Source organism: Musa acuminata, chromosome BXJ3-3, assembly GCF_036884655.1.
Source record: "Musa acuminata AAA Group cultivar baxijiao chromosome BXJ3-3, Cavendish_Baxijiao_AAA, whole genome shotgun sequence".
In the NCBI taxonomy this organism is placed as follows: domain Eukaryota; kingdom Viridiplantae; phylum Streptophyta; class Magnoliopsida; order Zingiberales; family Musaceae; genus Musa; species Musa acuminata.
The window spans coordinates 28,242,541-28,269,688 of NC_088351.1; the positions used below are offsets into that span (position 1 = coordinate 28,242,541).

At 36.8% G+C, this 27,148-nt stretch overlaps 3 protein-coding genes, 1 long non-coding RNA gene and 1 other non-coding gene across 5 annotated transcripts; 2 read left to right on the top strand and 3 right to left on the bottom strand.

Moving 5' to 3' along the window:
* Positions 1 to 74: 74 nt before the first annotated feature.
* TRNAG-UCC (transfer RNA glycine (anticodon UCC)) lies at positions 75 to 146 on the top strand. The gene has a single exon. It is a non-coding gene; the product is annotated as a tRNA-Gly (tRNA).
* A 4,922-nt stretch (positions 147 to 5,068) lies between these two features.
* On the bottom strand, positions 5,069 to 5,717 carry LOC135634390 (uncharacterized). Its single transcript, XR_010495336.1, has 3 exons — positions 5,517 to 5,717; positions 5,248 to 5,336; positions 5,069 to 5,120 (listed from the first exon to the last, which is right to left on the bottom strand). It is a non-coding gene; the product is annotated as an uncharacterized LOC135634390 (long non-coding RNA).
* Positions 5,718 to 6,355: 638 nt separating this feature from the next.
* On the bottom strand, positions 6,356 to 10,250 carry LOC135633620 (cysteine proteinase 1-like). Its single transcript, XM_065143301.1, has 4 exons — positions 9,765 to 10,250; positions 9,559 to 9,678; positions 7,219 to 7,465; positions 6,356 to 6,872 (listed from the first exon to the last, which is right to left on the bottom strand). The coding sequence occupies exons 1-4, from the start codon at positions 10,224 to 10,226 to the stop codon at positions 6,592 to 6,594; spliced, it is 1,110 nt and encodes a 369-aa protein (XP_064999373.1). The 5' UTR covers positions 10,227 to 10,250; the 3' UTR covers positions 6,356 to 6,591.
* A 1,125-nt stretch (positions 10,251 to 11,375) lies between these two features.
* LOC135632668 (uncharacterized) lies at positions 11,376 to 15,925 on the bottom strand. Its single transcript, XM_065141328.1, has 3 exons — positions 15,102 to 15,925; positions 13,426 to 14,945; positions 11,376 to 11,897 (listed from the first exon to the last, which is right to left on the bottom strand). Exons 1-3 carry the CDS (start codon positions 15,799 to 15,801, stop codon positions 11,838 to 11,840), a joined length of 2,280 nt encoding a protein of 759 aa, XP_064997400.1. The 5' UTR covers positions 15,802 to 15,925; the 3' UTR covers positions 11,376 to 11,837.
* Positions 15,926 to 18,389: 2,464 nt separating this feature from the next.
* On the top strand, positions 18,390 to 26,214 carry LOC103978531 (AT-hook motif nuclear-localized protein 10-like). The gene is made up of 6 exons (XM_009394356.3): positions 18,390 to 18,823; positions 21,356 to 21,408; positions 23,135 to 23,266; positions 24,761 to 24,922; positions 25,014 to 25,251; positions 25,833 to 26,214. The coding sequence occupies exons 1-6, from the start codon at positions 18,460 to 18,462 to the stop codon at positions 25,889 to 25,891; spliced, it is 1,008 nt and encodes a 335-aa protein (XP_009392631.2). The 5' UTR covers positions 18,390 to 18,459; the 3' UTR covers positions 25,892 to 26,214.
* Positions 26,215 to 27,148: the final 934 nt, after the last annotated feature.

Consider the following 27,148-nt stretch of genomic DNA (forward strand, 5'->3'; position numbering starts at 1 on the left):
AGGGCACACGACAATTGTTTTCGTTATGTTTGTAACGTTGATGTAATATAAATCAGAACACATTACACATGAAAGCGTTTGTAGTCCAACGGTTAGGATAATTGCCTTCCAAGCAATAGACCCGGGTTCGACTCCCGGCAAACGCAGTTTTTTTGCAGCTTAATGCCGGGTCGATGATTCTGCCTGCTTTTTTTTCCTTTTTCTTAGCTTCATTGGCTTTCTTTCTTAATTTTTATGATCTTAATACTTTACCCAATATGATTGATAAGTATTTTAAGATTATTTGAGTTAAGCATCATAAGAGTATAGAAATCATGAAAGAAGGAAAAAAGTTTTGGCATGCCGTTGATACTCTTAGATTTCTTTTTAGGGCATCTAAGGATGATGCTCTAATGTTTCTAAAGATGATGAGAAGAAAATTATAATTTTTTTAAGATTTATGTGAGAGATATACCAAGAGATTTATGCTTAAGTGAAACTAACTCAAGTAACTAAAGAATATTATAATTAAATTTTATAATTCATCGAACATGATGAAAATTTTAATTTTCTTCTTATACATGAGCAAAAAATTATTGAACCATGTTAATCGTATGTTAGTTTTATGATGTATTTTTTATTTGTTGATCCCTAAGTTCTTTTTTATTTTCGAGTTCTCCTCTCCCTCAACAACTCCTTATAGAGTTTCTTTTAATTCTCTTAAGGTCATGGTCCAAATGGCCTATATATATATATATATATATATATATATATATATACTCAAGCTGTAAGACAACACAATTAGCAAATCTGGATTCATCTCCGGGTGAACAATTATTGGTTCTAAGCAAAGAAAGAAGCCGTCAGAGATCTTGACAACACTGGCAGATGTAATCACTTTGGTGAAGCAGGATGACCTATTAGCCTCTTTAATGAACTCTTGAATCATCCGCCTATTGGTTTTTTAAGTTCTGGAAAAATTATACGGTTCTGTTGTTAATTTCGGCTTCCCTCATCTGTATCTCGTCATTGGAAATGTTGGAGACTCAGCATAGCTATTATAATCACCGATAATTTCTCCCTTAACATAAATTAATTACTATAAATGATATATTATTTTATTATTAACTTCTATATTTGTGTATTATAGTTAAGAAAATAATTAAATTTGATTTCTTAATCACATGGATAAGTTAAGAATTCTACTAATCAATTAAATTATTAATTGATTTATTTCCTAATGAGTTATTTGATATTTAGAAAGTAAATAGTTTACATTCCATTTTTTTTATGTGAACTATAAAAAAAATTATATTACTTTTTTTGTGTACAAAAGTAAATATTAAATAAATTAAAAATAAAAATTAAATAATTACTTATCTTTTGGGAAAATCTCAAATTCTCTACTAAACCTAATAATAGGAGGATTGAGGAGATGACTTTCTGGAGAGATATATCAAGGAATGGATAATCGAAAAAGAAGGATAGGATCCTTTCTTTTTAATTAGCTTTGATTTGTGTTTTGAAATCTTGACGTTGAGATTATTACAATTTTATAATGAATGATGATGTTTTAATTTCGAAATTTCATGATTTATAAATAATAATAATTGATTTGTGATGTTAGACTGATTATTTGATTTGTATTGATCTTTTAAACTTAAGTGAATTTTAATATTGATTTAATTATTAAAATTTTTATTTAGTATAATAGTTCTAATTTATTTAATTAGTTATATCTATGTTTCAAGAATTATGTGTGAATTTCTATAATGTAATTAGTTTTAAATTTTAGATCATGAATTTAAAGTTTTAATTAATGTATTTGAGTAATTCTTTAATAATTTTAAATATTAAAATCTAATTTCATAATAGGAGTCTAATTGGAGTTTGACTTGAGTCAAGTTGATCGATCAGATCGAATCGACTTAGACCATGTGGTCATGTACAACCTAGTTTTTGTGACTAAGTACAACCTAGCCCATGTGGTCAGGCATGACCCAACCCATGTGGCTAGGTACGATCTAATCCATATGACCATGTATGACCCAGCCCATGCGATAAGGTACGACACAACCATGTGGTTAGGCATGGGCTAGCTCATGTGGCTAGGTACAATCCAATCTATGTGACCATGTATAACCCAACTCATATGGTAAGGTACGACCCAACCATGTGGTTAAGCATGGGCCAGCTTATGTGGTTAGGTACAACTCAGTCTAGGTGGTCAGATATGACCCCAACTCATGTGTTTAGGATCAACTCGTGAGCCAAGCATGGCCTAGTTCAATAGTAAGGCCCAGCCCAACTTATAAGTGAGGCTTAGCCTACTCCATGAAGTTAAGCCTGCCCAGCTACGCGATTGACATTAGACATATCGTCGCTCCTTTTATATAGCCCGTCATACCTCAACTCAACCTAGCATTTGGAACAGGTATATGCAATATATATGTTCCGCCCAAGACTCAGGTGGGTTGGTTCGGTTTGGGTTAGCACTATACGACATAGTCTAATCTCCTTCTATATTGGTTTGAGCTCATTAATTGACGAAATCAAATAGGTTTGATCAATTAAAGCCGATTTAGGGTGATTCCAAACTAACATGACTAATTCAAACCTATTTGACCTAATCGAGATCAATCAAATCTAAATTAGATCGGTTTAAGGTGATTCCAGACCGGTTCCATAAGGATTTGATATTGGTTCCGTTAGATCATAATCGAATTGAGTTTAGTTTAAGTCAATTGAGCTATTCCAATTAGGGTTTTAATTGATTGTGGACTATTGAGATATTAATGTTTAATGCTTTTATGATTTGATGAATTTAAAAGTTTTATTTGAAGGTGTCATTTGAAAATGATTATTGGTTTTCTATGTTTATGATATTGTTATGATAAGTATCATATAATATATGTGACTAGACTAATAGTTCGCATTGGGAGTGAAACTTGTGAAAGGAGCTACGGGTCATCATAGTGCGGAGCCACCAATGAATTGATTTTTTGATCATAATGTTTAATCATAGTCTAGTATATTTACATCAAGTATGGTCTCTCATAATGTTTAATCATATTGATTATTTGATATATACGTGAGTGATTGAATGAGTATAAATGAATGATCATGGATGTTTATGTAACCCTGTCGAGGGCAGGTATGGCGATTCCCTTTGGCGATTAGCGGGTCGTCAAACGTGATGGTTAGACGGTTCCTCCATCCGCTGTTGGGAGGAACGTGTCCCCACTTGGGCATGTGAGAGATACCACTCCATCCGCTGTTGGGAGTACGATGAGTACGATATGGATTATCTACATCCGCTGTTGGGAGAAATCCATCCCGTGGAATATGTCTCTCCATCCGCTATTGGGAGAGTGCACCATTGAGTGATGTACGTCTTTGTTATTATGTATGTGTTGCATATGGCTGTGCATGATTTTGTTTATTATGCAAGAAATTATCATTATTTTTTTTATACATAAATTTTATGATGAATAGATATATTTTCATATTGAATTATTTATATTTGTTTATATTTCATAAATATTGAAGATTATTTTTATGATTTTTTTGAGATTCCTACCGACATATGTGGTTGTTGATATATTTTTATTTTATATTTTATTTTCAGTTAATAGAATATTTACTACCGTAAAGATAATGATTTGAATAAAAAGAAAAGGAGAGAGTTTATTATGTAAATTATGGATAATAAATTACTGATTTATTTTTTTTTTTATATATTCGGAATGTGACAGCTCTCCTTTGCCCAGCAGTTCTAAAGTCTTACTGCAATGCACTAAATCATCAAATTGGAACAACAGTGTCCTAAAGTCTTCCACGAACAAATCATAGTCCCACAGCAGCCTGTGCTATTATCTAATGTACAAAGTCAAACATGTCTCCAAGGGTAGCATATAAGACTCCATGTTATACTATTCATGCAAGATGACCTACATCTTATAGTCCTTCTGGCACTCAATGGCACAGCAGTAAGGGAATCAAAAACCAAAATAGTCAATGTAATTATTGTAGACCATCTACGTTTTCCTGTATCCTATCAACCACATTGTAAAAACCTTTTATACATCTTATTAAATCAAGATGACACAAATTCTTTTAAACAAGAATGAGAACTAATCAAACATCAATATAGCATGAGGGTAAAAAATTATCATTTTTTATCTTCATGAACAACTTTTGCTTAGCTTCAAATCTAAATTTGCTCACACTCAACAAAGGGAAAAAAAATTATAGAACAGCAAGAAATCCTTCTTATGATAAAATGTTGATGGTTGTCATCACCAATAAGCTAAGATCAATCATGTTTTCTTTGTCAAATTTCCTAAAATGCAATGTAGTAGTAAGTTGGAGCTGAGTTTAGAAAAGCTACACTTTGGAAGATCCATGTTGTACAAAAGAACACTTTTGATACCAAAACAATAATGATAATATCAAATGGTTTAACACTTGTTATTTACATTTATAATGAAAACTTCAAACCATTCACAGAATAACAACTCTCTCTTAAAGCTCCTTATATACTCTCTCTGCATAAAGTTCTTTGTACACTCTCCAACACATTCCGAAGAATTGTTCTTTCAACCTTAAGAAAAAAATTCAAAGTGTTTTTTTTCCCCCCTACACTATATGATACCTATAAAATAATCAAATCCTAATATCCAAGGTTTACTTCCTATATTTGCCGAGCAACTTGAATTCTATTCAGTTCACAAAAGCAAAACTACATGAGACCAACCAATTAGAAGAAATAAATAATGCTGCAACTAGCAAACTGCAAATTAAGAAGCTTATGCAAAGCATCTCTTCATTTATTAGGTGCAAGCCCTCAAAATCAATCAGTAGCTACATCAGGATCAGAACTAAGTTGCACAGAAAACAGACCATTCAGCATGCATAGTTCATGCAACATCAACAGATGAGAACCATCAGGAAGAAAACAGATAAGACTACAACATGACAGTATGACACTCAACCAAAGATGTCTTTTTTTTACCGAATGATCGAACTCCGGTTGCTACTTCTTGGCGTTGCCTTTGTTTTTGGAGTCGGTGGCGCCTCCCCCTCCTGCCGCTGCTCCTGCAGCCTTCTTAGCTGCCTTCTCCTGCAGCGCTTTCGCATCCCTACGCAACATCAACACAACTATCGATCAGGTTATTCCCATCAATTACCGCATCAATTGGAGTATCTCTAGAAAGAAATCAAGAACATGGAAAACGGAACGAATCATTCAGATCAAGGGGAGGATACCTCTCGCGGCGCTGTTCAGGGGTCAGGCCGTCGTCTCTCTGCTTCACCTGAGCCTTTCGGGTTTGCGACCTCTGTCGGTCGACCTCCCTCTGGTTTCCCCGTGAATCGGAATTAAGAGAAACATCAACACAGACGGAAGACAAAGAAAGAAATCGTACGATTATACCAAGAAAAGGTCGAAAACCGATCAAAAATCGGAGATCGTGATCTCAGGTTAAACAATGGGGAATTAAAAGACAACAAAGCCCAAGAACTGAATCGAAATCTACCGATCTCAGATAAGGATATGAGTCATCCTCCTCCCCTCTTGCAGGAAGAATGCCACCGCCGACTAGGAACAAGATGGTAGGGCGAGACCAATAGAGGCGGAGTCTGGAAGGTTCCAATTGGAACTGAGATAACACGAGGCATGCACGGTTGTGTTTCACCTGCTAGTTTACGCGCGACGCATCTCGCTTGTTATAGGCGGGGCCCAGCAGATCAACATCCAATCACAGGAAGGCAGATGAACGAGTGGCGTTTAGGGAGTATCTTTATTACATCCGCCCCGACTTGCGTGCCATCGACGCGGGATCGGGGTCGGATCAGTTCGGTGGTGCAAAAGCACATCGGTCGCCACGGTTTCGGCCTGACTCGTTTACCCAACTTTTCATTGGTCGATACATATGGATCCCACGTAAAGGGTAAACACGTTGCGTTGACTCCAACACGTAACATTTAGGGAGAGAGAGAGAGAGAAAGTCTGTCACGCCGGAGAGATATCTTTATTTCTATACTTAATTATCTTTGATATTTGGATTCTTATATTTATATTTCTATCAACAAAATCAACAACATAAAAAAATAAAATTAAATATTTCATTTACATAAGTATAAAAATCTTAATAAAATTTGTCACTAATAAAAATCTTAATAAAATTTTTAAAAATATAAAAACCGTACAAAATAACTAATTTCAAAAAATAATATATAATTAACTTAAACATAGACGTTTGTCTTAATCTTAGTGGATGTCAACATGTCCAATTATCAAGAGAGATAAAGATGTTAATAAGATAAAAGGAAAGTAAGCAAAGAACAAGTCTATAACATGCACAACAATGATAGCTAACAGAAACCATGAAATCATTTTTACATATAGCTTTTACATCAAAGAGAACTTACAACACCACATGAACATACACGTACTACAACCTAGTGTTTGCATGGAAGCTGGCAAATAATAGTATCTTTCAATAACTACAAGCAGTTTTAGATGCCAGAAATAACTCCATGGTTATGGAGTTTAAGAGTATGCCCCTTTGCATCAATACATCCATCACAGTGCACAAGGGCAGATGATCTTTACTGATCTTGTTGAGTGTGAATTGCACTCACAGAAGAGACCATGGAATCCACTCCACATATATTTCGACCCCTGCAGATCTTGTAGTAGCCATGCTCTCCCCAGTTTTCACCCCAGGAGTTCTTTATGATCCAGAAGGGCTTGTCCTTTAGGCGAATTGGTGAATAACCAGCAGAACCATAGCCCACCAGGAGCACACCATGATCCAAATGCCTTCCACAAATATAAGGGCATGAGACACCTCCTATATATGTTTGCATGAACACTGAATTTATACCAACTGCAACAAGGATGACAGACATGAGTAACAATCCCATCATCATATGAAACATGGAAAAAATGGAGTAAAACTAAATGTTAATTCATCACAATGTGTCATTTGTTATCCGCCCTACATAATGTGTTGATTTCTCCATCATCAGTGATCAGTCATTGGTTGTCTTATAAAGGTTGTAGCCCGTGATAGGAGATCAAGGCACAAATGAAAACCAAACACAAGAATAAAGAAGGTGAGTCTTTTTTTTAATTGACTACCTATTCCTAGTGAATTGTAAAAAGCTATTAATGCAGATACTTTTCCTAATTCAACCAGATAATGACATGAAACTTGGACTAAGATCACCTACTTGCAAGAGGGCCATGTTTCACAAGGTTTGCAGCAATTTGATCTTCATTAGTGGAGATAACACTGAAGTTTTGAACTGAAGCAGCAATTTTCGACTTGTCAAACTTGCAAGAACCACGGTCTGTCCCAGTGTAAGGGTAGTCTTCCTCACGCTCAAGCCCACCAGATTTCAGTAAATACTGGAATGCAGTTGTCATAAGACCGCCATTGCATCCTTGGTCGCATGCATCAGGTTCATCTGAATCACACTGCAAAATTATGAAAAATGCCTTGAGTAAGAGCTATAATAACACTGACCACAAATATACCACATTAAAAGTTAAACTTTACATTCCTCACAAAATGTTGTCACCATTACCGGCTAGAGAATAAACCAGATAATGTAAAGTACTTGTATGAAGAAATAGATCAAGAAAAAAGGAGCAAGAGCTAAAATAAATATAGAAGGTTAGGAAAAGTAGAAAATTAAGGCACAATAAACTGACATCATTGGAGTATGGCACTACAACAAAATGTATCTTTACCTGTAGTTTATAGTTGTATATCCTTGTGGTTATCACTGCAGCAACAAAATGGGCACTTGGCACATGTGATGTGTCCAAGAGTTGAGCTCATATTTGCCGGCAGTAATGAAGGCCGCTTGTACCAGATAGCCTATTCTCATATATAAACTAATCCAGATATTATGGAAGGAATATAAAGTTTTGACAGAGTCATTTAATTGAATATTGTTCACAGTTCTATAAGCTGGGCAGAATTATATGACATTTTGACGATCAAGACTCCATAAAGTTAAATATATCTAGATCTTTCTTTTTACACACATCAGGAAAGAGAATGCTGGTAAATCTACAAGCCAGTGCAAAATTTCATATTATACTATAATCTTCAGTTCACAGCATAGCAGTTGCTCTAAGTTTTGCCAAAAAGAAAAAAAGAACATTTCAACTTCTGGTGTGGAATCAATTAACTTTCAGATAAATTGAAGACTAGAAAACATAAGAGCTTCAAGAGGTTAATAGCCTTCTTAATGATATCAACCATAGCAACAGTTCTCTCTGCTATGTTAGTGTCACTTTTACCTCATAGTATTACTCTAGATCAAGAGTAGCCTAGAGATGAAACGATTCCTCAAATGTCTGTATTTGTAGGTTATACCATTTCATTGTCATCATCGATAATTCCGACTGGATATATCTACACATCACTTAACTTCATAATAGATTAAAGAAAAACAGGTATGATCTATAAAGAGTTTGAGTTGATGGTGCACTAGATCTTGAACTTTTTAATAAAAGATCCAATGCCAAATTTCTGCATTACTTATCATAATTGTGTGAACGATAGTGTTTGAAGAACAAGATCAAATATCTTATAAAACAACTAATTGTTACATTCTGGATGGATTTTTATGACAATTATTACAAACATATAAGTTATTTCTATTTTTCTGAAGATGACCTTTATTTCACACGTAGGCCCCATTTTGGGTTCTACCCACTTACACCCTTCCTACATGACCTTTGCCTTCCATTGCATGCTTGCATAGAAATCATCCATGTAACATGAGGCAAAAGGTATGTAGAGGGATCTTAAGTGGAAATAAATTTAAAGTACAGGAGACCTTTAGAAATTGCTCTAGGATTATGGTCATTGAACAGACCTCGATGTGATATGCAATTTTCTTATCCGGCATTTATTGTGGCAAGTAAATGAGTTTAAATTGCAAATGAATAGATGAGTGTGAATTGAAATAAACTTTGAATAATGTTGAAAAGGATCCAAATCAATCATCATAAAAGTCAAATGGTGATAATAGGAACGAAAACAAAAGAAAATATAGTTTCTAAATATTCCAATTGGAAATGGTAAAGCATAAGCTATACTACCCAATAATACCCCATCAACGAAAAGTGAAAGAATCTAATGTACATCACTGCGAACCAAATATGTTTGCAGTGTATCCTTCAGCTGAGTTGTTGCCTGTCAATAATTTATCTAAAAAATAGGCCGTGCACTATAATTAAGTGTGATAAGTGCTCTGTCCTCATGTACTTTCTCAAAATCCACATCTTAAAATGATTCGAGCACTTCCCTGCAACACTCTCAGACCCTTCAATCCAAAAAATAATAACCTTTTCCTGGAAGGGTACTTTCACTTACTGTCAAATAATACCACCACAAGCTAATCAAAACAAAATCTTCCATCTAAATAACTATTCGGAACAACTTCCACAAGGCATAGAGTAACAGAGACTAGAATTTGACTAAAGGTTCTCTCTTTTTTGGACTCAATTAGAATAAGGTGGAGAGAGAGAGAGAGAGAGAGAGAGAGAGAGACCTCATGATCGCAATCCACGAGCTGCTGCTCGCTGAGGCTTTCTAGCTTTCCGGTGGCCAAAAAGTTCGCCCCTTCCAGAGCCCCTGCGGTGCTGAAGGACCAGCACGAGCCACAAGAACCCTAAAAAGAAAGAGAAAAAGATGATATCAGGACAAGCAAGTGAGAGAAGAAGCTAAACGAAGGATCGGCCGTTAGATCTAGAGGACCTGATTCTTGACGCCGGTGACGGCGCCATAGTCCCTCCAGTCGAAATCAGTGGGGAGATCGTCGGTGGGGAGGATGGGTGCCTCGTGGGTGGACTTGTGGGCCTCGGGGCGGCGGAGGCCGAGGTAAGCGCGGCGGAACTCGGCGGGGGTAAGGTCGGAGAACTTGGTGACGCCGTGGATGGCGGTGGGGTCGAGCCGCTGGTACCGCGCCGCCCGGTGCAGGTTCGCCTTGAACACCTTGAACCGGAGGTCGCGCTCCTCCTCGTCGGCGTACGTCTTCCCGAACCGCCTCACGAAGCTGGCGAAGTGCGCCTCCGCGCTCAGCGCCAGCTCGCCCTTCTCGTCGTCCACCACCTGCAGGATCAGCGGATCGCCGTCGGCTCCGGCGGCGATGCCGGAGAAAGAAGAGGCGGCCGCCACCGAACACAAGAGGAGGAGGGAGGAGACGAAAAGGTGATCCATTGACGAAGGGTTAGGTGGCTACTGCTCGACCTCCTCCTCCCCCGCCTTTAATCCGCTCCTTGCGTACTGTGATTGGTGGATCACGGACCACCGGATAACTGACACGTTTAAGACACCATAAAATATCCTCTTAATTTCCAATAATAGTTACCATACTTGACCAGTAGATACCCAACCGAAACCCTTCATTTATTGGACAATTTGACGGAACAATATAGCGCGACCGGTTTTCTCCCAGTAAAGAGACGGGTAAATAAACGTGTAACTTAGACCAGTAAATGGTTAAGTTTTACGCTATCCACATGGAATGTGTTCCTCATGGCGTCGGGCTAATGACAACGTTACTTGTACTCCAAAGCAACAGCCGGAACGCCATTTGATAACGTGGTTAAATGCGACGGGTCCCACCAGCTTTGGAATGGATCGTCCGCTACGAGAGGAAGAGTGCCGCATAGAGCCGAAATTTAATACTCTTATAATATTGCTTAATAATTTCATTGGAAACTTAAATTATCCAAAGGAGTAAGTCACGAAAAAATTACCAATTTATGGAAATCTTATGTAATAATTATGAAGAGCATTTATCTTAATTGGAGTTCTATAGCAAATCTTACGGGGATGGATAGATACGTCAAGTTAAAACATATGGGTATAGATGGGAATTACCAGCTTCGGAGGGTGCGTTAACAGCATCCAGCGGGACCCACACCACCGACCAAGGAGAAGGGATCATCAGCAACCATCCAACTTCATCTACTTGTCACTGATCACCTACTTTTATACCGGCATTAAATACATGCCGTTTCTTTTTCGAAATTAACATGCATGAGATGCATAGCTGTCAGGCAAATATTCTAATGAATAAATGATTCATGAACCTTTGTTTTCTGCCATGTTAAGCTGGATTTGTTTCTAATTTCAAACATCAAGCAAATCAGAGTTGTAGTTTCTGTCTAAGAGAGATCTCAGCAGAAAATAGACCACTAAAATATTGACTAAATCTTTAATTTGGATATACTGTAATTAGAGGATTTCATCCAAGTGTAAAGTTGAAGAAAAACACAAAGATGTGTAATTTTTTGTCGAGCATTATAACAAAAAGATGATTGTTTTTCAAGGATCATTGAATTGTAATTGTCCTTTTAAATGTTCACCTTCCAAGTATAAGATGGAAGAATCACAAGTGTCCACTACTATCTCTATCAGGTAAGAACAAGTAGCAACATAGTACATGATAGCACATATATTCTAGCAGTTTGATCAACAACTACATGACCTTAATTTGCTGCTGGAGTAGATCCGAACAACAGACTGCAGTGCAGCGGCACAATAACAAAATTGCCGTGATGATTTGGCAGTAATCATGGTTGAAACTTCAGTACTTCACCTTTGACTATAACTCTCATCCTACAGAGCACCAGCATATGATTTGTCTAATTCTTCTGGTACCAAGTCTTGCTAAAATCTGGTTCACCAATCATGAACAGAAGTTTTGAAGTGTCAAAATAATCACTAACCGCAGGTTTGCTTCAGATGCATAGCACAAAAGTCACTGCTCTGCAACTCCATTTGAAGCAGCTTCATTCTGCATGCCAAGTTCCTTTTTGCGATTTAAGTGTTGCTCTCATGTAGTGCCCCAGAAACACTGTGACGCCTTTTCCTCAGATTAACCTGAATTAGTTGGCTGTAAGATAAAGATAGAGAAGGGATAATGCGGAAAAGACAGCACAAAGAATGTCATATGCATCTAATTAAAGAAAATATGAAGATGAAGAAAGAACAGAGTAATTGAGTCAATTAATCATTGAGATGTAATTGCCCTGTAATCACAAAAAAAAATAGCAAGTTAATGTTGTGAAGCCTACACAAACCACCAGCAAAAGCTTGACAAATTAACCTGACCTCTGCAACTTTTAGAAGTTCACCTCTCAACAGACAGTGAAGATTCAAAACTAGCCTACTACAGGATTGCAAAGGGAAGCTTTTACTCCATTGGTCAGACAAGTAATTAAGTGAGAACTTGACTTTTGATTCAGTTCGACGGGAGACAACATTACTGAAGCAACTAATCATCATTGCTGAATGGCAAACTTGATTCATTCAGTACGCTTGGGATAATAAACTTAAAAAGTTACACTGATTTTAGCTTGCTATATGACAGTATTGCTTCTGTATGACTGTATGTCTCACAAGAACTAGCATAACTATTTTACTTTGTCAACAAGTAATCGAATCCGCATGGCAAAAATCCCAAACTTTTCACCATCTTTTAACTTTCTTTTTCATCATCCACATCATCCTATATGCATATTGCACTGCTTAGAAAAATTAATCGCCGGACTACCCACTTGTTTACCTCATCTAAAATCAAGACCATCAGAGCAGTCATGTCTAGATGAGAGGAGACTTCTTAACTGATCATAGAATCCATTGTTATCAGGATATTTTATGATTATTTAGCACCAGTTATTTACAGCAATAAATGACGTTGATTTTCCAAAAGCCACATTTTAGGCCTTTGCAGGGTCAATAAATCATAATCTAATCAAACAAGTTCATATCAAGATTGGTAAAGCCCAAGCCTGCATACGGATAGACCAAAGGATGACCAGAAATGTCCAGTCCTACCTATTGTGACAGTCCAGTACGGTATCAAATGATCATGCCAATTTCCGTTGATCTCAGTGGCTTTCAAGAATTTCCAATAGATCCCAACAAATACAGTCATTTTGAAAGGGAAAGAAAGGAACAAAAAGAAATTTTATGATATAATTCAACATCTGATCAATTCAGCTGATTTATACTGATTTCAGTCCTAAATCCTTAATTAGATCCTGAACAGCATCCTAAGTTTATGGACTTTGATGTGGATACAGATCTACATGTATAACCAAATTGGGCCTAAGTAGTGAACTCTTGTTAAGACGTGATATGCACATGTGCGGCATATTGTTGGCAGCACCACATAGTTTGATAAACCATGATAGTCTAACACTGCAAAAGTCTAGCAGAGGTGATCTCATCCGATTGATATCCAGTACTGTGAAAGTCCAATTAGAAAAAAAAAGTACAAATTAATGTGTAAAATAAAAGTCGAACTTTAAAGAAAAAGCAACAAGGAAAATACAGAAACTGAAAATTAAATTTCAGTTTCAAATCTTTATCATGTGAATGTCAGATGCATATCCTAATGGCATACCTCGGAAGATAAAGGCGGTAAAGACGATTGGTGTGTGCTTGTTCCAGGTCCTGCTTCCTTTCTGATTTCTTGAAGTTGACAAGATATTTCATCTAAAAGTTGTAAATTGTTGGCTTCCTTTTCTCTCTGTTCAGCTGACAAGTTCAACTTTTTTCTTCCTTGTTGAATTAGCTTTAGCCTTTTTCTTAAGACCTCAACTTCATTTTCAATTTTAAATCTCTCATTGTCAACTGCTGATGTTGAACTCCTCCTTGGATGAAACCATGAGGCCCTCTGTCGTGAACTATCCATGGAGTGCCCAGTCTTTGTGTTATCTGAATGGCTTCTATGGATATTCAGTTCGACATATGTCCATCTTGTATCTGAATCAGGTGTTGAAGGATCATCAAGTACATCTGTCATGGATGGTTCATTTGTGGTGTTATACTCGTAATATGTGCTTGAAGTGCATCCCTTCTGGGAAAAGTCCATCTGTTCAACATTTTCATTTCCATCTGGATCTGTTTTATCATTTATAACATGTACATCAAGTACGGATGCATCAGTCTCAAACTGAAATGATTCAGTAGTTGTTTTAGGTGTGTTTTGACCATGCCTCATACATAAATCACCAATAGGAACCTCTGTCTTAATTTTTCTATTTCTTGCAGTATCTTCATCATTTGTGTGGGAAGTCAGTTCATGACTTCCGGTTTCTTCCAACTCATCTAATTTGCTTAATTTCTCACAACCAGATCTTTCTTTCTGCGTAGAAGATGTGAAGCCTTCCGTTGTCACCATGCTTTTGTCCTGCACATTGCACTCATCTCCAATGTCTGGTGTTTTTGGATGAACCTTCTCCATATTATGCTTTTGTATTGCATTTTCGGCTACACTAACCGACATGGGCATCCTGTCAAAATGAGAGATGGAGTTCTGTTTCTTAGCAACCAAATGCCCACGATCATCAAGAAATTTCATTTTATCCTTCAACTTTTCCTTTTTCTCAATGGATTTATGAATCTCTTCTAACACGAGTTCAGGGTTATAGGACGAGCCAAAGGAAGGACAGTGATTCTCTCCCATCGGCTGTGCCACATCAATCTGATAATTCTCCAATGGCTGCTGAACATCACCATCATTGAACATCATGGCCCGATATGCTTCAACTTCCTTCTCCAGAACATGTTTCTCTCTTTCCTGCTGCAATATTATCTCCTTAAGAATCTCCATCTCTTCCTCGTCATACACGGATTTCTCTACGACCATCCTCTGGAACTGCCGAGCTTCCATTTCGATAGAAGCCTTCTCCTCCTGAAGTCGCGATATCATCGCCATCGCTTCATCAGCCGCAGTAGCAGAAGCACTCCTCTCTTTTTCTAGATCAAGATAGAGGGCAGCAAGAGCAGAGCGCTCTCGATCAAGCACCTCTTTCAGATCTCTTATAACGATAGACTCATTTCCTTCAGATCCACAAACTTGCTTGAGGCCACACGAAGTGTCCTCGGTAAACTTTGTTTTGGTGCTTGAGATATGATTCCCTGCCATGGTACACAAAGAACCTGTGCTAGCAAGTTGCTTGTTTTCACACATTCTATATTAAGCTTCGAATCATACAGGCATTTCAATATCAGCAAAAGTGTACCTAAAGAAATTATGAACGTGTGACGGGAGATTAACAAGTTATGAATGCTCACCTAAAATCCGATCAGGTGAGGGGATGTCTTCAAACCCTCGCCGCTGCACTTTGCAGCTGAAGGGACTGTCGGCTGTTCCTCCTGTTCCCCATCCAAACTGCAAAGGTGGCGAAAGTGAAGCGGGCCGAGATATCCTCCTAACTATCATACTTTTCCTCCGTCGCTGCCGGCGGTGAACGGCCGGAGGTGTTTCAGCATGGAGAATATCTATTCCATTAACAACATCCATCTGGTCTCTGCCAAAATAATTCCCAGATTCCGCTCCATCAGGCAGCTTCAACCTGTTCGACGCACTGGGTTTCCAGACAGAGCCACACGACTCCTCCTGCTGCCCTCCTCCTCCTCCCATATCTGGTACTCCTCGAGTGGCGGCTCCAAAACCGCAATCTTTAACAGCATCATCATCATCGTAGCAACAGCAGCGGCGGCGACAATGACGACAGGCGAAATCGAAAGGAAACCTCCCGCGGACAGCCACGTGAACGCCTTCAATCTTGCGGACGAGGTATTCGTCACGACAGGAGCAAGGGAGGGAAAGGCCGAATAGGGCGAGGAACTTGGAGGCGAGGTAGGTGAGGAAGTCGCCGCAGAGGAAGAGGTAGGCGAGGGCGAGGTCCAGATAGGCGCCAACCAAGGAGGGCAGCGTCCAGCTCCGGATCGCGCCGCAAGCGGGGGCGCTCGCCATTGCTGCTGCACCCATCACGATGGGAGATGGAGGTCTCGGCGAGGGAGGAGGAGATCGAGGAAACGCAGCCGATTCAGGGAAAAGAGCAATGTATTCGCACTGTCGTGTCGTTCAAACTGGTTTATGGCGCGTGCTTTTCACGTGCCATGTGGGAATAAGTAAAAGAAATGGTTGCCATATACATGCATCATAATAATATGAAGGAAATAAAAAGAAGGTTGTCATAAATAAATAAAATATCTCCTAATATTATAATAAATGAAATTATTTTGTTTCATAAGGGCCTTCAAAAATATATCTATTCATAGGGTTAAATGAAAATATCTCTTTTTTTTTAATCTGTTCTAATAGAAGGAGACTGAATGGAGATGTATTGATGCCCTTTCAGAAAAAATATATATATGGCGGAAGAGATAAATTGATTTATAATGGTAAAAACATTTATGAGTATTAATTTGGGTCCGGTGGTACTAAATACTAATCAAATTAATGTCTAATTATTATCGCATAATAGGATATTAGAATATATAATAGGGAATACGATAATAAAAAAAAGTGAGAAATAGACATCAGTGGGCTCGAGAATTTTAACAAAGATGATCTTTTGGAGCTCAATGTGCACTTGCAAATGCTTTCCCAATATAAATACCTCTAATTTTTGAAAGTTCTCATTTGAATTTTTTTTTTATTTGTAAAGAGTAAATAATGAAGGTAAATTTTAAACTCGATAAACTGTCATAACTTTTATTAATTAAATTAGTTAATATTTTAATTATGTAAAATGATAAGTAACGAAAGGGGGATTCGAATTCATAACTTTTATGATAAATTATTTTTATTAGATAAACTAATTGACACATTAAATGTTTATAACTAGACTCTCCAACTCAATCTTATTTTTGATACTCATCACAATAATCAAGTGTGGTCGACTCAATAACCATTTTATTACCTTAATGGATTAACGACCTTTGTTTATCTTAGATTAAGATTATAAATTTATTGATCTTAAGACGTATGATAGGTTTGGGAACACATTTGAAATATGTATTAAAGATCTAATGCATATTTTTAAGTATGAATTGATATTTGATAAATTTTATTCAAATCGTATATGTTGAAATACTAATGTTATATTAGAATTAGTATTTTAGTATTTACGATATACTAATCTAATTTTTAATTTATGAAGATATCTTATGATATTATCTAAAATTATAAGATTGTCACAATGATTTATATTTTCTATAATGTGAAATTTTTATTTATTTTATTTTTTAAAAACTAGTTTTTTATTTTTATTTATATAATTATATTTTTTATATACTCTATATTTGGGCTATATGAAATTTTTTACAATATTACATATATATATATTATTAAATTAAATAAAAAATATATATTTAATTATAAATAAATATATTAAAAAATATTAAAAGGATAAATTTGTCATAAAATATTAACACATATAATATAAAGCTTTTATTTATTGTTTATTCAACCCTTAAATAATTTCATAACTACACATTCCCTAAAAAAAATTTCTCTAATTATATATTAAAAGTATAAATAAATGTGTTATGTCAAATGTCAATGCCCCTCTTCACCAACAAAGATATTTTGGAGTGAATTAGCTGCAAGGTGGTGACAAGTCAAAGGTTGCTTGGTGACTATCTAACAAAGGATACAGATGTGGTGAAATGAGATCTCACCAAGGGATTTTAATTGGATGTCTTATGCATATTATAGCAAAACTTAATAGGATTTTAATGTTTATTATAGCAAAGTGTAATGTCAAGTGTTTAATTTTTTTAAAATTGCGTTAAAAATTGATCGGAGAAATTATTATGTAAAATATAAGAAAAATAATTCTCTCACTAATTTAAGCCTAACTCAGTCCGGAGGGCAAAACATGCAATGCGACCAAAACCACATCTGCATGGATACCAACTTTGTCATGCTCTTATCCTTTTACAGACTAAGGACAAAAAGTGGGACCCATACTTACAATATCTCACAAAATATTCAACACTTAATTTCATGTGGGAAAAATAGTTTTATACTGAATATTTATGTGTTTTTGATATGGTCAAATTATTTTTTCAGTGCCTTCCGATAATGTTAAACATTTTATTATCTTTTAATCATGCATGACTAGAGGAATAATAACGTGAAAAAAAATTATTTGTTAGGTTAATAATAATACAACATTTAGGATCCTTTTTAATATTTGGAAATAGCGCATTCGTCCGTTCAATAAACTAAAGTGAATTATTACTTATCACGATTATTATCATATTTAAATATTTATTTTTTAAAATATATAGAATACATTTTTTAAAGAAAAATATTAATTTAATTTGAGTTTCAAAATCAGTATACTAATCTTCAATGGATTATTAAAATAATTAATTCTGGAGGGATATATATATATATATATATATATATATGTGATTTTATGTAATATATAAAAGCAAATTAAGAGAAGATAAAGGAAAGAACTATGGGAAAAAATGTTAAAAATTAAATTATTATTTTTATTATTAAAAAAATATTTTTATTGCAGAGTAAATGATTTTTTAATAATAGAAAAGGCAGAAAAATTCCCCATCCCAAATCCCACATCCCTCTGTGTTCCCTCCTCGTCCCGCCTCGACGCTCTCTCCACCGAGAATGGACGGCGCCGATAGCGCCCTCTCCGCCTACTACTCGCCTCACCACCACCGTGGAGGCGGCGGCGCCACCTCCTCTTCCGCCCGGAGCCCAATGTTCTCCGCCGCCCCGCCTTCCTCCGCCTCCGGGGCGTCCGCCGCCTACGCGCCGCCCCCCGCCGAGCCCGTCCGTAGGAAGCGCGGCCGGCCGAGGAAGTACGGCCCCCCTTCCCCCTCCCCTTCCCGCTCCTCCTCCCAGATGATCAACTCGCCGACTCTGCCTGTGCCGTCTTCTTCCCCGACTTCTCCTTCCGCCTTTGCTCGCCTGAGGGACGGCTCTTCCGCGTCACCCTCCTCGTCCAAGAAAGCTAAGCTCGCAGCGCCGGGTCAGTCCAATGCTTCTTGCCCTTTCTCGGTTTCCCTTTTTGATGCTTCGGTTCACGATCTGTTTCTTCTTCATTGCGCTGGTGCGCTTGGTTTTGGCTTGGTACTGCTCGAGAAAGATCCTGGCCAATGCCAATTTTGATTAGTTCTTCATGAACGAAGGGCCGCTTGTACGTTTCCTTTAGGGCTCAGATTGGTTTCATCTGTAGGGAGATTAGGTGCTTGTGGAGGGCTTCTGCTGGAATAGAGCTTCGTAGGGTGTCATGACTCCATTTCATTTTACATTCTAGAGAAAAAAAATGAAAAACCTAATTTTAGTAACAATAGAAGATATCATTTCTATACATCATTATTTACAACTTTTGACGTAATTAGGGCTTGAGGTTTCTGAATATAGTATGGTCATGTCACTGAGCTTATTCCACTATTCAATAACTCAGACTATATGAAGCAGCAAAATCCTTATTGTAAGCGTTGAGGTCGTAACAATCATGGTAAGTGTTAAGCCAACTAGTTTCATCGATAGCAAATAAAATGGACCCACATGAATCATGTCACTGGATCTATTCTTTCTTCTGTTGATGCTCACCAGGGGATACTGATTTTGGTTATTTTGCCAGCTTGAAATATGACTACGTTGCCTTGTCGGGTTGCTTCCATGCCTATTATCTTTATCCTTATCATTAATTAGGATTGAACTAAAGAGTCTTTTGAGATAAGGAGTAAACACGAAAGCTATAACTTGAATGTGCAACAAAGCTTGTTTGATTATTTTGTTGCCTCTTATGGTTAATTAATCAGAAGTATGGTAAGGAGAATGGATTCTCTCTTTATTTTTATTGGGCACCTGTTCAGTGCCTGGTTTATCCTTGAGCTATGATTGAGCTAGAGGCTACTGATTTTGGTTATATTTTGCCAACTTGATATATATGACTACATGGCCTTGTCGGGTTGCTTCGATGCCTACTCTATCTTTATTTTTATCATTAATTCAGATTGGACTAAAGAGTAAACTCGGAAGCTGTAACTTGAATGTGCAACAAAGCTTGTTTGATTATTTTGTGCCTCTTATGGTTAATTTAATCATAATTATGGTAAGGAGAATGGATACTTTCTCTTTATTTTTACCGGGCACCTGTTCAGTGCCTGGTTTATCCTGGATTTATGATTGAACGTATCTCTATTCACATTGTTATATTGCTTAAAGGATAGGATTGAGATGATAGTGATGTATATCTGGCACATTGGCTTAATTCAGGATGAGAAACACCAACATTTGAGTCCTTTATTTTTTGGTTTTTGAGGCACATGATACACTTTTTTTCTGTCATGATTGATCAATTGTTATCACCTAATTGCAAAACTAACCAGGATAATGAAGTTTGGACATTAGGTCAGAAAAAAAAAGGGGCAAAATGCATGAGGCTCTCACCGATGTAGGCTCTAGGGGATTAGTATACACAATCTTACCCTACAAGTAGAGAGGTTGTTATATCATTCTACCGAGACATGCTCTCATTAGTTGGAATATTGTTACTCATCACACCAAAGTTTCTCTAGATAATGTTGTCTTTGGAACTAAAGTATTGCTTATCTCATGTTGCTTGCTTGTGGTATGAAAGAGTGATTTCCAAGTCAAAGGATAGGTTCAGCATTGGTTTCAGCCCAGGAATTAAGTTTGCTTACTAGTTCATACTATGGTGATGATTTATGTCGTAAATGATTTGCTAATTTTGTTGAATACTTATTATTGCAATTATTCCAAGTGTTGTGAAAAGTGGAACTAGCACATAGGAGGCCTAGGTGCTGCATAACACATATGATGTCCATGGGTTCATTTGCAAACATATGAGGGATCCATGTTAAGAATAAGAAAAAAATTATTTTATAAATAATAAAACCATTTAATACTTAGATATCCATCTATGCATTTAGGGAAAAATTCAACATGTCAGGAGTTGTTATAAAACTAGAAGACCAAACAATATATAACTTTGATAAAGATTCATGGATCAGCCAAGGTAGATTCTGTTGCCAAGAAGAGTCAGGAAGAGAAGGATTACTAAAAACTGTAAATAAAGTTTTAAATTCTCTTAATTTAACTCAGGATATTACTTTTTACAAGGTTCAGTTGTGGCAAAAGATCTATATGGCCGGCCCCAAATAGTTGGGACATTACAACTTCTAGTTGTTGTTTGTCTAAGTAGCAACTCCTTTCTTTTATTTGCTGTTGTAACACTACTGTTCTGTGCACCCAATAATTAATGACATGTTTTGAGTTTCAGTTATGTTGAGTCTGCATTGGTCCTGTTGCCATAGGTCCATCCTATGTAGAGGGTGCCTTTTGCCTATTATTGGCTTGTGCCAGAGATCATATGAAACATTGGCATGTCATCGGCATGGAGTTCAAATAACAGTGTTTTCTTTGCTTTGTGACTAAATCATATTTATATCAAATTAAATGTTTCAGCATCCCATTTATTAACTAAAAACATGCAGCTACAAAATTTTCATTGCCAAGCGTTCTTTTGCAGGGAATGCAGGGCATGGGTTCAAGACACATGTGATTACAGTTGTAGCTGGAGAGGTGTACTAAATTTTTTATTCAGTTCACTTCCTAAGTCACAATATCCAACTGTTCCATGATCTTGATAAATTTAAACACAATAAGCCATTAGTGAGAATTATATTGAACTCTGGGACTAAAAGCATTATCTTCATCAATCTCTCCTTCTTATTGAATAGTATATCAGAGGTACTAAAATTTATTTCTGGGAACTTCATTTCTATCAGTTTTATTTAATTCTTTATTCTTCTCTTGGCATCTAATATATTTGGTCTTGTTGCCACATAGTCTAAAACACTTATATTATTTTGGGTTGTATAAATAAAATCAATTGATGATTGCACTAGGTAGTCGCAGCAATTGTTGTGCTGCATGATTCTAGATCATGGTTAGTTGCACTAGATTCAGAGAATGAATGTAAGTTTCTGATTTTTACGCTTATGTAGCCTTCGTAAATTTATTATACAATTAGTCCTCAATTTTGATCTCAGAATCTTCCTCTAGTTTGTTGGATAGAGATAATCCATATTAATCATCTACATTGTAAACCTGCATGTTTTTCACAAAAAATGTTATATTTTCACAGAAATTTCTTATTTTATTTATTGGTGTTGATTCCTTGAATTGGATCTCTTTTTCTTTCTCTTTTTGGATGTTAAAGCAATTTAAAGGATGAGAGGTATTTTATCTCTGAATGCTGGTGATATAAAAGCATTTTCACTTAACTCTGTAGATCTATGCGGCTGTTGGACTAACAGGAAGCAAGAAAATGTAGAGTAGGAATAGGGGTCTCCATGAGTGGATGTCATAATCTTATAAGCAAGCAAATAACCAGACCAGTGATTTTAGAGATCAAGTTGGACTGATCCAGTAGTCTGTCTGACCTACAATGTTAACAGTAGTGACAGTCCTTTTATTCTTCAGGCTTGTTGTGAACCTTATTGATATTTTATGTTCTCATGACACTGGCAATTTGAGTACTATAAATGGGTCCACTGAAACTACCCTTTTCCTATATGTACCTATATGTTTGTTTGTTTTTTGTTACTGTACCCGAATTACACTCATTTCTGATCTATGCATTTCTTTTTTGTAGCAGAAATGATATGCACTCTATCTTGGTTAATAAACCTGTTCATGAAAGGTATTTGTCTTGTTGTATCTCTTTGTTTTCGTCTTTGTGTCTTTGTAGAAGGTCTGTCTTTTGGTGAGTGCATGTGTATAGTTATATGAAGAGATGAGTGTCCTTTGGTGTAGAGGTTCATGTTATATATTTTCTCCATTTTATTAGGGTCCCACTGGCTGTTTTGTTGTAATGGTTTAAAAACAGTGAGAGGTGTTGCAAGGAGAGAGAAGGGGGGGGGGGGGTTTGGGTGGGTCAAAAGTGTCAAAAAGATGTGGTCCTGTGGTTCTATCATGGAAATACCCATATCTCCATATCTTTTTATGTTATTTGGGAGTACCATGATAGTTTAGGTGCCACTTATATATATATATGTATATGTATATGTATACATATGTATATGTATATATACATATGTATACATATACACGCGCGCTTTGTTTGGTTTACTCAACTTAAAACATTAGCGGCTAATTCATCAATGTAGTTTTAATTTGTGGAAGGAACTGATTGCATTATATTTATTAGTTTATCTTTTTGATTGATATAACACACAGATATATGCAACAGTAATATATTTTCTATTGGCAACATGGTAACACTGAAAATTTTACTTTTGACAAGGATGTGGCCCAGAAAATTATGTCATTTGTACAACATCTCGAGCACACATTTTGTATTCTCGCAGCATCTGGTTCAATTTCTAGGGCATCTCTTAGTCATCCGGCTGTCTTTGGAGGATGTGTAACCTATGAGGCAAGCTGATCTTATACTCTCATTTCTGCTTTTTGGCCTCTCTGCAATCTGAACATATGTTTGAATATATACATATGCACACATGTATACATGCATACACATATATGAAGCAAAATTGGATTTAAATAAGTACAAGGGAAACACAAAGTTAAAACTTTTGTGCTTGTGCACCTAAGTTACTCTATTTGTTTATATTTTCCATTATCACTGTTGCTTCAGTAATAGTATTTCTTAAGTGCACAAACGAGCCATATTTGTATACTCATTCAAGGGAGTGTTCATTGTTCACTGTTTGTGCCATTTTGGCACTTCATTGTTTTAAATTTTTGCCGAAGTAACTTCATGATCTTCACCATTGTTGTGAGTTTGATTTTATGTGCTACAATCTCAGGTTTGCCTTTTCCTTAGTTGTGTTTCCATTATATGCTCTCTCTTACAAGCATGCGGATGATTGAAATTAGACTTGTGGACAATTTGGCTGATTGAAATTAGAAATATCTGCATTAGAAATGCAATGTGATTGTAGATGCTGCATCTAGAGAGCAATTTGGTTGTTTGGTTGCATATATTCTGGCTACAATTTGCATCTATTTTTGTTTGGTATCCTGCATTTTCAAGGACAATTCATTCATGGTTGGACTTTGGAGTGGCAGCAACCACTGAGAGCTATAATGGTAGGATGACAGGGGCCAGGAGCAGCTTTGCAAGGGGTACATGTTTAAAGCGGATAGTGGTTGTGGCATGCAGTCTTGAGAAATTAAGTTGCAACTGCACATGCAGTTTGTAGATAGAATGATCCTGTACTCATTGAAGTGCCTGAAATTTTCGCTTTTATTTATGATCTTTGCCATTAAGTTGTTATCCTGTGTGTTGCAGTATCCAAGTGATATAATCCACACCACGAATGGACATTCCTGTCAGCAGACTGCTTGTTCTCTTTATACAGCTGTATTCAGATATATAATCTTAATATTTTGAAATATATAATCGATATGTCCGAACCAGGATTAACTAGGTGGTGTGTCCGGTACAAGCCCTGTGTTGCTCAACACAGGACTTGTACCAGACAATAACTTTTCTTTATTTTTGAGCCTTATTCAGTTTTTTTCTGAAACTTGGGTATGTACTGACGTAGGGCACGGTATTGCTGGTACATCTCGGGCCCATACCGGTTGGGTCATGAGTCGTACGGTCCAGTATCTGAAATTGAAAACCTTGCTTTACTCTCACATTTATTCTGGTTATGTAAATTATCCATCTGTTGTTGCCTTTTGTGCCAGCTCAATTTTGTCTTTTTAGTTCTCTTGCCAATGCAACAGTTTATTAGTTATGCGCACTTGTTAGCTCTATCATATAGTATTCCTAGTTTAAGCTATTTGAGGCTTATATCGTGGAAGACAAATATAGCATTATTTACTTCTACCTGCAATCTAAGTTCTTTAGGAAGCAACCGCTCTACACATTTGTTAAGACGTCCTATATAGCCTTTTCCAGGGAAGGTTTGAGATTCTATCACTTTCTGGGTCTTTTGTGCACAATAGAACTGATGGGGCATCAATGAAGATGGGTGGGCTTAGTATATGCCTCTCCGGTACCGATGGCCGTGTAGTGGGTGGTGGAGTCAAAGGCCCTTTATTGGCTGCAGAGCCTGTACAGGTCAATTATGGATCTGGTGTTGTTATCCTTTTTTTTTCTAATACCAGTGTTGTACTACCATTAATGGTCGTTTTTAGTTGATGCGGTGCAGGTAATTGCTGGATCTTTCATGGCTGATAGTGATGGAGACTTCAGTGATGCTAAACCGGCAGCTGCTTCTGCTGGAAAATTATCCACTTCAGTACAATCTGGACTAGCATTAAATCCAGCCACACTTGGATCCTCAACAGAATGTACAGGAAGATTTATAAGAAGTAAAGAAAATGACGTTCAAAATTTTGCCGGAAGTGAAATTAATCATGTGATCCAGTCTCCAACAGATTGGACAGGTTGGTCAATAATTCTTAAAGTTCGATTCAAAGTCGCTTCTTCCAAGTTACAATTGCTTTGTATAAAGTTGATCATACCAAATGTCGGCAGACTGCATGATGCACCTTTCTGGTGGTGCATTTTTAGGTTTTGCATGCGCATGCCATTTTCCTTTTTATCTATCCAGGAATTTGTTAAATTGTGGTAATTGGATGTAATATTGGAACTTAGATAGCACAGTTGCTCCTCTACCATTTAAATAGTTGTTTAAATCATAATGTTGGGTAGAAATTTCTTGGCATTGCAGCTGTTGGTTAACAAGAACTCAAGTAACAATTTATTGTGCTTAGGCCTGTTTGTTACTATCAATTAATGTACTATTCTTGGATTCAGTTTGGAGTTTGTGAAGCAATAGCTTGATCATTTTATTAATGGAAATGAGATTACCGGAGCATATTCACTGAAAAGAACACCTTGTCATGTAAAGCAGGAGGATTGCTAGTTCTACCCAGAAGAGTCTCTCTTCTAGCATGCCTACTCATTTGATTAGAAATCTATTGGATATCAAGAAACAGTGATATTCCATTTTCTTGCTTTGCAGGAAGGCGAGATGGTGGAGCATGTCAGTTCTTCGGTGACGAGGAGGATGAGAACATATAGGTGACAGAAGATAAATGTCGAGCATCCTGCTGACCATAATCCAAAGTTGACTTCCAAGGCCTTCACCGTTGTATCCATGTACAGTTTTGTTTTAATAGTGTGGAAATAGATGTGCCCCAATATTGACTGAATTCCACTACACTATACGGCAGAAAAGTCCTCCGTTATTAAGACTTCATCTTCTCCACAATTGTATTTTGGTCGAGATGATTCAGGTAAGATTCTGTAACCAATAAGACTTGTCATGTACTTGGTAGAACTTGTTGTAATGATGATCATATGATCTGATCATATCATACATGCAAAAATACCCCTCTACTGCATTCTTTCTGGCTTTCTTCTACAGTGTAAGGTTCTTTCATGCATCTGACTAGAGATAACTTATTTAGTGGATCCTTTTTGAGAGATGAGGCGTTTCTTACATGGTGGATGGACTGCCTCTCGTTATCTGTGCTGGAAGATGAAGAAAGAAAGATAATAATACTTAAAAGACCGTCACAAACGATGATACAAGCGTGAAGGCGTTGCATCCCGACGCTCCTGCCTTCATGCCTTCGGTCTTGTTACCACTTTACCAGCTTCGCCCGAGCAGAGATAAGAGGAAGGAAGCGTGGCAGTGGAGAGTCGGAACAGGGCTGCATGCTGCTGCTGCTCCTCCAAAATCGTCTTCGACAGACGCAGGTAGGCGCTTCTATCTCCGTGTCGCTTGCGTTCCGCAGCGTGATCACGGCGCTCTCCTTCTTGCTTTGGCCCTCGAGAAGCATGTCAAGGCTGTGGCTCAGTACTCGGAAGGGAAGACGCAACAATAACAACGCTTCGATTGAGCTTCACGACCGTAAGCATATCGATGACAAAGTCAGCAATCAAAGGGTAAGGAATTCTTGATTATGTTATAGATTTAATATAATATATTTAATTAGTTAAAATATATTATAGAGTTCATTACATTTTTATTATGATTATTGATTAATAAAAAAAAATTCAATTGTGATAAGATTTAAGAAAGAATTCTGTAATTACCATCCAAATCTTTTTACTCTCGCCTATAAATATAATAAAACCTTTCAAATCAATTAGAAAAATTATATATCTTCTCTATCTTCTCTTATAGAACTTTCATGGATTAACCAATCGAAGAGATTATAGATATTCTCTCAATCTCCCCTTGCTTCCTAATCCATCGCTTATAGTAGTTCTGTAAATGATAAAAAGAAAGAAAATACGAGTTTAGTTCTCCTTATATATTAGTATCATTGC

Coding starts and splice junctions, on each gene's coding strand:
- LOC135633620 (XM_065143301.1), bottom strand. CDS start 10,226: ATGGATCACCTTTTCGTCTCCTCCCTCCTCCTCTTGTGTTCGGTGGCG. Junction 9,679..9,764: donor TCACCGGCGTCAAGAATCAG/GTCCTCTAGATC, acceptor CTTTCTTTTTAG/GGTTCTTGTGGCTCGTGCTG. Junction 6,873..7,218: donor GAAACATGGCCCTCTTGCAA/GTAGGTGATCTT, acceptor TCCTTGTTGCAG/TTGGTATAAATTCAGTGTTC.
- LOC135632668 (XM_065141328.1), bottom strand. CDS start 15,801: ATGGGTGCAGCAGCAATGGCGAGCGCCCCCGCTTGCGGCGCGATCCGG. Junction 14,946..15,101: donor CTCACCTGATCGGATTTTAG/GTGAGCATTCAT, acceptor GTACCATGGCAG/GGAATCATATCTCAAGCACC. Junction 11,898..13,425: donor TACCGCCTTTATCTTCCGAG/GTATGCCATTAG, acceptor CAACTAATTCAG/GTTAATCTGAGGAAAAGGCG.
- LOC103978531 (XM_009394356.3), top strand. CDS start 18,460: ATGGACGGCGCCGATAGCGCCCTCTCCGCCTACTACTCGCCTCACCAC. Junction 21,409..23,134: donor TTACAGTTGTAGCTGGAGAG/GTGTACTAAATT, acceptor ACTTTTGACAAG/GATGTGGCCCAGAAAATTAT. Junction 23,267..24,760: donor GAGGATGTGTAACCTATGAG/GCAAGCTGATCT, acceptor AGCCTTTTCCAG/GGAAGGTTTGAGATTCTATC.